Source organism: Camelus bactrianus, chromosome 19, assembly GCF_048773025.1.
Source record: "Camelus bactrianus isolate YW-2024 breed Bactrian camel chromosome 19, ASM4877302v1, whole genome shotgun sequence".
Lineage (NCBI taxonomy): Eukaryota > Metazoa > Chordata > Mammalia > Artiodactyla > Camelidae > Camelus > Camelus bactrianus.
In genome coordinates, this window is record NC_133557.1 from 6,729,287 (window position 1) to 6,740,711 (window position 11,425).

General features: G+C 42.1%; 2 protein-coding genes across 2 annotated transcripts in view; one reads left to right on the top strand and one right to left on the bottom strand.

Moving 5' to 3' along the window:
- The window catches only part of CDS2 (CDP-diacylglycerol synthase 2), a 46,462-nt gene extending 44,780 nt beyond the window's left edge, over positions 1–1,682 (bottom strand). The window contains exon 1 of the mRNA XM_074346953.1: positions 1,355–1,682. Coding sequence (XP_074203054.1) covers positions 1,355–1,411 — 57 coding nt within the window. The 5' untranslated portion in view covers positions 1,412–1,682. The remainder of the gene's footprint in view (positions 1–1,354) is intronic.
- Positions 1,683–6,193: 4,511 nt separating this feature from the next.
- Positions 6,194–10,978, top strand: PCNA (proliferating cell nuclear antigen). The gene is made up of 6 exons (XM_010972726.3): positions 6,194–6,617; positions 7,507–7,604; positions 7,730–7,797; positions 8,509–8,703; positions 10,383–10,506; positions 10,591–10,978. The coding sequence occupies exons 1-6, from the start codon at positions 6,397–6,399 to the stop codon at positions 10,668–10,670; spliced, it is 786 nt and encodes a 261-aa protein (XP_010971028.2). The 5' UTR covers positions 6,194–6,396; the 3' UTR covers positions 10,671–10,978.
- The last annotated feature ends 447 nt before the right edge of the window (positions 10,979–11,425 follow it).

The following is an 11,425-nucleotide window of genomic DNA, read 5'->3' on the forward strand; positions in this document are numbered from 1 at the left end:
TTCTCCAAAACACATTTTAAAAATCAGTATGGAGAATTCTTCTTGGAAAGTGTTCACTCTCATAACAACACACCTACTTAAAGTCCCAGTATCTTTCACCCAAGACATTACTCCTAGTATAACTGCTCTGTCGACATCCTGACACCAAATCTTGTGGGGTTTTTTTCCTTCCTTCCTTCCTAGTATCTCCCCAGTATTCCTTTCCTCCACTTGTCAAAAACAGTAAGCTACATAAACGGGTGCATGGGCCTGGTGTAGGGCAATGGGGATTGGTGGGAACAGCTGTTCTTCAGCCCTGCCAAACGTTAATCAGATGGGAATGCGATAGCAGATCTTCCAATGATTCAACTGGAAATTCAGATTGTCGGGAGAAATGGGCCGGTTTCTAACGCAAGGTACGGACTAAAGAAAACATCTGCAGGTCACCCGTTGGCAGCCCGCGAGTTAAGCAGTCTCTTTCATTCCGGTCCAGACTCCCTCAGTCTATTCTGCACATCACTGTTAGATCAATTTACCAAATACACTACTCCTGACCACTGCTAACTCCAAGCTCCAAATACTACCACGACGTGTATGCTGTCATTCAACGTCCACAATCAAAGAACCACTCTTCACCTTCCTCAACTCCCCTACACTAACCTTTCACTTCAGTCAAAGGAGTCTACACCCCTCCCTCACTCCTCAGCCCCCAACCAGCTAAGTCCCGGCCATGATGGCCTCTTTTATACCCTCCTCCTCTACCCCATCAACGCCCACATTTGAAGCAGGAAACAAGCCCACCTACTGGGAATATACCCTCCAACACCTGCTGACGGCATGAGTTAAGAGACTTCTCTGCTTAAGGCCAACAGATTTAACTTTTGAGAAGGGGTTTAAATTTCCTAACAGGCAAAAACGATGGCCTTGTCTTGACACATCTTCCCCCCTGCCATCCCATAACATTTTAAAGGAGAGCAGAGAGCCGAAGTCCTGCTTAGAGGAGTCTTTCCGGGGTCTCGACGTCTTCACACCCAGGAAGGCCTCGGGGAGGTGGAGGACTGGAGGGGGACCACCCAACCTGCCCTGCGAGGCAGGCGGACGTGCGCAACCCTCCGCGCCCTCTCTTCTGCATCCCAGAGATACCACCCCCGACGGGACCCCAAGAGCCCTGTCCCCGGGACCCCGACCTGCTGAACCCTGCTGCGCGCTTCGCTGGGTCCCCCGCACCCGAGGACCCTCCGCGCCGACCAGGCCGGGTGCCGCCGGCGGCCTCGCCAAAGAGTCAGATGGCCAGACGACCCCTCTGTGCTCGACCCCCTACGGATGTCCCGGGGGCGCCGCTGCCACGGCCGCGCCCACCCGATGCCGCCGCTACCTTGTCCTCCGGCGGCGCGTCCGGCTCGCGGGCCACCCTCTGCCTTAACTCCGTCATGCTGGAGACACCGGCGCTTCGTCGTCCCGGGCGGGTAGCGCAGCCGCGGGGGCCGGCAGCTCAGTGCGACCGCGCGCGGACTCCGCTCGGCCAGCCCCGCCTCGCCTGAGCGGTGCGCAGTTCCGCGGCGGCTCGCTAGCCCACAGCAGCCCGGCCGTCAGCCCAGGAACTCGGTCCCGCCCACTGCCGCCGCCGCCCTTTCACCCGGGCGGAGCCCGATCGGCCTCCAGCAGCCCCGGCCGGGCCCTTGCTCCTACTACCCGGAGGGCCCCGGAGTGAGCGCGCACGCGCACCGCCGCCATCTCGGCCCCGGAGATCCACCAATGGCGCGAATCCATCAGGGAGGCGGGGCGGGGGGCGGGGCAAGCGGAGCGGAGTGTTAGGGAGTGCGTTGGGTGGCAGCATGGGGGGCGGGAGAAGGCGTGCTGTCCCGAGGGATACTAGCCAATGGGCGCTCTGGCGCTGGCGCCCTGGGTCCTAGAGGTAACAGGTTGCTGTGTGCCGAGAGGCGGCGGCGGCGCCCAGGCTCCAGATTTCTCACCCATAGGAAACTTAATTGTGAAAGGTCACATCTGTGTTAGTATCACATCAGTCCTCCTGGAAGGTCACCTGCTCGCTTTAAAACCCAGTCTAACATAAAGGAGGCTGGAGAACCAGTGTTTGTAGATCAGAGTTTCAGAACGCACAGTATAATTACTAGGGTAGATAACTCCTTACAGTTTAGCTGAAACCAACTTCTTATCACACTCAGCGCTCCCAAGCTAACGGAACCCAGACCAGGTACAATTCTGAAGTGAGTACTGTGGTGGATAGGGATCAGGTATTCAGACTTCTGGAAGTTATGCTAACACATGTTTAGGCCAGCTTTAGGGCCTCTCCCTCAACTGTAGAAAGAAATTAAAAGTAACAAGTCTCCCCCCACCTCCAGCCCAAAGAACTTTCTTCCTTTACGTTACCTTATATTCGTCCTCCTCTATCCCTGATTTTTCTCTATTCCTCATTATAGCTCTTTCCTCAAGGGTCGTTTCTTCCAGGCTTGTGATTCTTGTATATGGTGACTTCTTTTCATTGCACTTCTTTATTGTGCAACTTCCATTATTTTATTCCATTATTACAGGTAAGTAGCATGAGATTTTTAGTCCCCCGAAGTGTGCAGGCTGTGAGCTCAGTATAAGTTGGCAGCTATTGCTATAATTATTATCATTCTGTAATAAAAATATCTTCCACCTTCTTGATAATTTGAAAACTGCATGGTACAAATGACAAGAAAATTCTTCAGTTCCCTGAATACTGTTTTTCCTGTCTTAAGAGGGGAAGAACTGTCAATCAATTAATTCTTTATTTAAAAAATTGTCCATAAACAACACACTTGATCTGCTCTTTCCTTGTCCTTTATATTGCCTTTCTAGTTTTTAGTGTGCCAAGTATTCTCAGATAGCTGAAACTTTTTATTGTTTAATTCAAAATGGAATTGAGAATGAGCCATGCAGAACTGTCAAACTTCTTAGAGTTTCAAAAATGCAAATCCTGCACGCCTACAAACTTATAGACCTATTAGATTATTAGACAGTCCATCTAAACTATGTCAATCTTCTCTCTGACACACCATAGGTCTTATTTTTTCAAACCGATAGTCTACATGGGGGTGCAGGTGGGTTTAAGCATAAATATTCATCAATTGATCATACATGCTGAAACAGTACTTTTCAGCCCTGATTATTTGTTAGAGCTACCCGAGGAACTTTGGAAAATGCTAATGAAGGGCCCCTCCTAGACCAACCAAATAAGAATCTCTAGAGATGGAACCTAGAGGAAATAGGCTTTTTTGTTTTGGTTTCTTAAGCTCCCCAGGTGAGTCTAATGTGCAACCAAGATTGAGACTCACTTTCATATATGATATTGCCTGTAAAGAAATTTGCCAGAAATTATATTAAATAGTTTATAGCACTTTTCTCTCCCAACATGCATTCACATTTTCTGATCAACAATACATGTTTGATGAAGAAAGTGTGGAAAATGCAGAAAAGCATAACAAAATATATTAAGACCATTTGTGGTAACAGCCACAGATAATTACTGTTAATATTTATATTATTGCCTTTTTATTCTATTTTCTGTGCACTTACACCCAGATAAAATATTTTAGAAAATTGGGATACTGTTGTTTATACTGTTTCATAATCTGACTTTTCTCTTTAACAATTTGATCATAATTTACTTCATTCATTCTTTGTCTCTCTGATTGGAATAGCATCTTTACCAGGTGTTAAAGTGATCCTCTTAAAGCATAAATTGTCTCATGTCAAAGACCTTCTTTCATAACTTTCCCTTTCACTTATAGAAGGCTTGTAAAGTGCTATAAGATCTCACCCCTGCCTCTTTGCAACTTCACCTTACACCACTCTTTCCATTGTTCAGTCTATTCCAGACACACCAATCTTTGAGTTCTATTATGTCAATTACATCTCAATAAAACTGAGGGAAAATACTTATTTTTTTACTGGGGGAGGGAAATAGCTCAGTGATAGGGCACATGCTTAGCATGCAGCAGATCCTGGGTTCAATCCCCAGTACCTCCATTAAAAAAAAAAAAAAGCTTTGCATTCTAAAACAAACTACTATCTGAACATGTTCTAAGCATGCTGTTCTTTTTAAACATGTTATTCTTTGCCTAGAATCCTCTTTATTGCATGTTCCAAAGAGCTGGCTTCTCTGGCAAAATGCTACTTTGCCTCAGAAAGTCCTTCTCTGACCACAGGTTATAACCATTCTTACATCCTCATTTCAACTGATCAAATGCATTATGGGTAGCACATGGCTGGAGTTTAATTGCCATTTAAAATGACTTCAAATCAATAACACTTTGATTTGGCATTAAACTAAAATGTTATTATGTAAGCAGAAAGCACAGAAACAGAGTAGCAGAGTACACATTCGTTATTAGTGAAGCAAATGGTCCTCAGTGGAGGAATCAACACATTCCATTTTGCAAAGGAACTGAAACACTTAAGGGACCTAGAAAAGAAAATACCCATAAATAGATGAAACTGTTGTGTTATGATATTAAGATGTATGCAAAAGGATACTTGATCATACATAAAGCAAGAAAGTGCCAGTATCAAAATTTACAAATGGATAGCAGAGACTTGGAGAAAATTCTTGACAGCAGAGTAGCACTTTTAAGAATGAAGCATCATCCACACCCTTGACAATGGAGTATGATACATGGAAAAACAGCAGCATCAGCAACTGAGTGAGAAACTGAATGTAAAGTAATATTAGGAATGCCTTAACCAATATATATAGTGTACATTTATTATGTACAAGAGTGATATATGATACAAATGTTTTTAAAAGGCTAACAGTTCTTTCAATAATTATGAGTTTGACATTTTATTTTCTTTCTTGTGCTACATAAAATTATGGGGCATCTTACAACTGAATGTATGTTAAATTCAGTGAAACAGATACAGCTAACAGAAATGCTAGAGAGAAGAGTAGGGAAAGGCAACTTTTGAAGCCATAATTGTTGACAATATTCTAGACTTGATGAAACACATGAATCTTCTGATTCTGGAACACAGAATTCCCTGAGCAGGATAAATAAAACTAAATCCATACCTAGATACATGGTAGAAAACTAAAGAATTCTACAAGGCCAAAATAAAGTATTAGAAGCAACTAAAGAAAAATGCTGTAAACAAAGGTAAAAAGAAACAATGAAGGGGGGATATTTATAATAACGAAATGATTAATATATAAAGTGCTCCTTTTAATCAATAGGAAACAGAAAATATATTAATAGAAAAATATGAACATGCAAAGGTCAAGAAATATATGAAGGATATCCAACCTGTACCAATTTTTAATATGCAAATTGAAACTTTCACAAAAATGGACAAATGAGACTGTTAATATCTATAGTTAAAAAAATGAGGAGAAATGAGCATGCTTATAGTCTTAGCTGGAAGGTAAATTGCAAACTTTTATAAGTCAATTTAATAACATTTATCAACATTTTAATATGCATGCTCTTAGATCCAACACTACTACTGCAAGGAGTTGCCGAAATTACAAGAAACTGGTAAGTGGGTTACATACGTAGGCTATTACGCCATCTTTTTAAGAGGTGCTGGTATAGAAAAGGCATAAAATTAAACATACTTTATTAAATACTTTGCATAAGTGTTTACGGTATAAACCCATTTTTTAATGTACATTTGCATAGGGGGAAAAAGCTTAAAAAGTTTTATACGGTAAACGATACCAGTCTGGTGTGTGTATGTGGTAAGAGGTGGTGGTGGGGAGCCAAGACAACTTTTTTATAAAACCACAACTGTATACCTCCTTGTCGTTTGACTTTTAGGAGCGCCTCTATAATAGCAAAAATAAAGTGCACACTTAAAGCAGCTATATTCTTTAGGTTACAAGATGGCTTTTCCTCCTAGTAGGTTGGATCTGCGTTTCACTTTCAGTTTCATGGCTGAAAACTTCCTACCCATCAAGCTGTTGAGGAGGCACTACAAAGCCATAGATCAGCGACCCCCAGCCTGGGCTCGCCCGGACATGTCCAGCATCTAGGTTCCGGAACCTGACAAAAGTGCTAAGTCCTCCCAGACGCCCACCAGCCGGCCCTCAGGAGGCTCAGCGTTCCTGCCCCGCCCCCACACCCACATCCTCCAATGGATGTTGGGGGCGGGGCGGGCTTTGTGCAGATCAGGAGTACGATTGGCTCTGCGTCTCTCCGCCCAGGCAGCGGGGCGGGGCAGCGTGGTGACGTCTCCACGAGGGGCGCGGGGCGTAGCGCGCTGTCCCTGACGCTGCTGTATTAAACGGCTGCAGGCGGCGCGAGCTGGTAGTGGGATTTCTCCGGCTTAGGCTATCTTGGCGGTCTTCCTCCGCTCGCTCACATCCTCTGAAAGCTAAGCCGGCTACACCTTCTTCCTTCCCTCAGCTTGTACCCGCGTCCCTGCGACTCCGCCACCATGTTCGAGGCGCGCCTGGTCCAAGGTTCCATCCTGAAGAAGGTGCTGGAGGCACTTAAGGATCTCATCAACGAGGCCTGCTGGGACATCAGCTCGAGTGGTGTGAACCTGCAGAGCATGGACTCGTCCCATGTCTCCTTGGTGCAGCTCACTCTGCGCTCCGAGGGCTTCGACACGTACCGCTGCGACCGTAACTTGGCCATGGGCGTGAACCTCACCAGGTGAGCCCGGGAGCCGCGGAAAGCCGGGCCCTGACCCACCCCCACCTGCGGCTCTTGGCGGGAGCGCCTCCGAGCCGGGCCCTCATTGGCTGGCGTGGGCCATCTGCGCCTTCTCATTGGCCTGTGGCGCCGGGGGGCGGGACTCATTGGAGCGCGCGGTTCTGAAAGCCCGCGCTGGCTGCAGCGTGAACCGGCTCTTTCCGCGCCAAAGTCACAAAGCGGGTGGTGGCGGGAAAATGACAGGCTTCCCCGCGGGGCCAGTAAAAGACTGTTGCAGAGCTCTTTGGGCCTTACGTGCAGGTGGCCTTGGATGAGAAACGTTGGTCCTAGTTGATTTATCGCTTTATGATGTTCCCCCTAGTGATGCCACCCTATATAGGGCCAATAGCTTATTTTATTTCTGCAGAGTTGAGATGAGCCCCCTAAGATCCTGGACTTGAAAATTTTATCCAGAGCAGTGGCTTTCAACTTTTTGACCACTACCTATCTTGTACATACACATGTTTAAATCTTAAAGCTTTTGAGAAATACTTACCTGTACTACATGCATCGTGTTTTAATTGGTATGTTAGATGGTTTCTAAAGACCGTCGCTGCCCAGTAATTTACTCACCCACTAAGGGATTTGCAATTCGTAAAATACAGCTTTTTTATTTACATCCAGCGTAGTAGTGTGCGGGCTTTTTAGTTTAAATATAAATACCGCCAGATTGCATTCCAAAATGGCTGGACCGGCTTACACATCCTCTTGCAGTACGATTCCCTGACTCACTTATTCAGCAGGTGGTCTCATGGTTAGAACTGGTAACTCCTCGTTTTAATTGCCTTCGAAATCTAATAATCTTGAGAAGATGGTGTCGGTTTTAAACCCTGTGTCTTCTGTGTTCCAGCATGTCGAAAATACTAAAATGTGCTGGCAATGAAGACATCATTACATTAAGGGCTGAAGATAATGCGGACACCTTGGCACTAGTATTTGAAGCTCCAAGTAAGTCACACCCTGCTACTGAGTTGTGCTAGTGTCAGTATTTCCCAAAGCTGAGAGAAACTTAAGATAATGTTTTACGGTTTACCTTGTAGTTATTTTTTTCTCCATTTGCTTTCTTTTGGTAGATCAAGAAAAGGTTTCAGACTATGAAATGAAGTTAATGGACTTAGATGTTGAACAGCTTGGAATTCCAGTGAGTATCAAAAGTTTCTGATTGAGCATACTGTACAGTCATAATAGTTACATTAGATATGTTAATATAATAATATAATTTAAAGCCTACTTCCTAACAACTTTTTTTTTGCCTGCATGCTGATGCATGTTCCGAAGTGCAGTATTTAGACTGACATTTGTCATTTTATTAAACTACGGTATTGGTTTGAATTCACTGCTGCCAAGTACATATTTGCATTAACCTCCCTGCATCTTTTTTTTAAATTCTAGAATAGTTGATTTTTATTAAGAGTAGACTTAAAAGCTATTTTAGCAGTTAAGTTTATCAGCATCAAAGGAGAGAAGAGGTGTTCGGATGTTTAAAATGCCTAATATCATATCCTCTTGTTTTGGAAAGCAGTTAGGCCTGTTTGCATCATCATCCTTTGTAGGCCGTATCCTGCTGTCCTTTTGATTTAGCCCTGTAGGGTGAGATTCTCGTTCCCTAAATAGTGCATTCACTGTTAAAGGTTTAAGTTCTAATTTGTTTTCTTAGTATGATTATTCTTAGACCTGTCTTATATCTGCATTTATTTTTTGAGTGGGTAGAGTGTTAAATTATACAATGAATGGATTTCAAAGTAATCAGAAAACCTTAAATTCTGAGGTCTTGTTTAGATGCTGAGTCTGCAGAAAGTGAGGGTGCCAAATCTTTCATTTCCCGCAGTTGACTTTTAACTTTGTTTTATAGGAACAAGAGTATAGCTGTGTGGTAAAGATGCCTTCTGGTGAATTTGCACGCATATGCCGAGATCTCAGTCATATTGGAGATGCTGTTGTAATTTCCTGTGCAAAAGATGGGGTGAAATTTTCTGCAAGTGGAGAACTTGGAAATGGAAATATTAAGTTGTCACAAACAAGTAATGTTGATAAGGAGGAGGAAGCTGTAAGTAGTTTTTAAGTAAACAGAATACTTTGAAGAGTAACAGATTATGTCTCAGTCTACTAACGCTTCAATAAGAAAATACCGTAGACTGAGTGGCTTATAAACAATGAAAACTTATTTCTCACAGTTTTGGAGACTGGGAAGCTGGCAGATTTGGTGTCTGACAAGGACCTTCTTGGTTCACAGACTGCAGCCTTCATGCCTGATGGAAGGGACAAGGGAGTTCTCTGGGATCTCTTTTATTAAGAGCACTAATTCCATTCATGAGGACTCTGCCTTGGTAACCAGAAGCACCTCCCAAAGGCCCCATCTCCAGTACCATCACATTGGGAATTTGGTTGGGGGAGGAGGTGGAGCACATTCAGTCTGTAGCAAGGTAACTGCTAAAATTAAAGAAAGCTCTAAAGAAGAATAGACAAAATTTGCTTTTCAAAGTAACTAATTTGTGAGAACTGAAAGACATTGTTGAAATGTGCAAGTAATTTATAAGTGCCACGAGCTTAAATTTGTGAGAAGGGAATGCAAATTCAGTACATCCTTTATAAACTGCAGAAAAATGGGTTTGTATGTAAAACCCATACATAGACTAAGAGTAGGATAGGAAGCTAGGCATCTAACCATTAGCTTTCTGGAGGTATTAACTCTTTTTACCAAATAGTGGAGCATAGGACAGCAACTAAACAGGAGGATCTAGTTGGGGAGAAAAATCTAGCTATTACGAGCTTTTGTGGAATCCTTATATTAACTTTTAAATGAAGACTTTAGTGTGTGTGTACAAGTATGTACTTATCTCAAAAATCCAGGGCCTAATCCTTTTATCTTCTAAATTACATTTCACTTCCCTGCCAATCTTGATTTTTGTTCTTAATCTCAAACATTAGTTCATCCATAAATATTTTAATCTTATTTGTGGTATAAACATTTTATGACATGTAAGAAAATTATGATATTAAGGAATGTTTCAGTGTTCTACTTCCTTGGTTATTTGAATCAATATTGTAATAAGGTTCGTACATTGCAGTTCATTGATACACTCCTTAAATTTCTTTCAATCCATTGGTTCTCTCTCCAATTTCATTTTTCCCCTCTCCATTAAAATTTTGTTTGTTAAAAAAACTTAAGTCATTTGTCATCAAGTTCCCCAAAGTCTGCATTTTGTCTCCTATCCCCTACGTCAATTAATATGTTCCTCTACTCCATATTTTCTGGTAGATGCAGCTTTAGAAGCTGATGGTATTTAGGATGTTTTCTTTGTGTTGAGGGCCAGAGCGCAAGAATATTTTATAGATGGTGATATGTAGTAGGAGGCATGAGGTATCTGGATATCTTAGGGATTTTTATCAGCCATAATAATTTTTGTCAGGATCATTAAGTCATTAGGGTTTGCAGAATTGTAATACTAATGCATTTCATTCCTTTATTTATTAGCTGATTTATTTATTAGAAATATTTCCATAAAGAGTTCTCATCACATAATTTGACCACCTGACATACAGTGTAAATAGGAAAGGCAGGCTAAGTACTTAAGCTTTTTCTTTATTTACTAGTCTTCAAAATTAGTTTCATAGCACCCTCCAAAGTAATCAATAAAAGGTTTTTTTGTGTTAGAAATACACATTAGAAACGAATGGGTTGCAGTTTCTTGATGATCTGGTATGATCTTTTGTTTTCTCCCTTAGGTTACCATAGAGATGAATGAGCCAGTTCAGCTAACTTTTGCACTGAGGTACCTAAACTTCTTTACAAAAGCCACTCCACTCTCTCCTACAGTAACACTCAGTATGTCTGCAGATGTACCCCTTGGTAAGATAGTTTGTTGAATCTTGTTTTGTAGATAGTGTGTGTGGTACTTCTCAGTCATTTAACTATGTTCCTGTTTTCTTTCAGTTGTAGAGTATAAAATCGCTGATATGGGACATTTAAAGTACTATTTGGCTCCCAAGATCGAGGATGAAGAAGGATCTTAGGCATTCTTAAAATCCAAGAAAATAAGACTAAGCTCTTTGAGAACTGCTCCTAAGCTACCAGCACATACTTAAGTCTCTTCTTTGTACCTCTGAGTACATATGTAGATAACATTCTCTGTAAATAACCTTGTTTTTCCTCCATTCTCTACAGTTTGTTTAAAGAATAAAGTCCAAAGCCAAATATGGTCTTAATCTAGAAGTACTTCTGCCTTACCTAGAAATACTCTTCATGATTTTTATAAACAAAAGGATTCTGACTCTAAATGCAGTTTTGTTTTCAGTTTAAATAAAAGTTATTTGAATTTCAAGCATCACAGGACAGTGCCTTCTTTTAGACCACAATGGTTGCAAGTATCCTAGGGAATTCACAGTTAAAGCAACTTTCATGTAAATGTTCTTATTTGCTCAGTCTAGAGCAGCTTGATACATGGCATTAGATATAGCAGTAAAAAGTATTCCAAACACAGCAGGTTACAAAATATTTTGGGGGGTTCATTTGCCAAACTTACTCTGGTATCCTGACGAGCTCAGGAAATGAAAAGGAGAACAAATCTTACATATTTTATTATTTTGTCTTTTTTTTTTTAAATTAACACTTTACAGAAGCTTAATGTACCCAAAGTTTTGTGGGCTTTATAAAACTAGTATTGCTATAGAGCAGTGTTTTCTTTAGCCTAGAGAGCCTTGTACAGGAATCTTGGAAATTTTAATAGATCTGTTATAGGGCCCAAGAAATATGTGCAGATATAATTTCT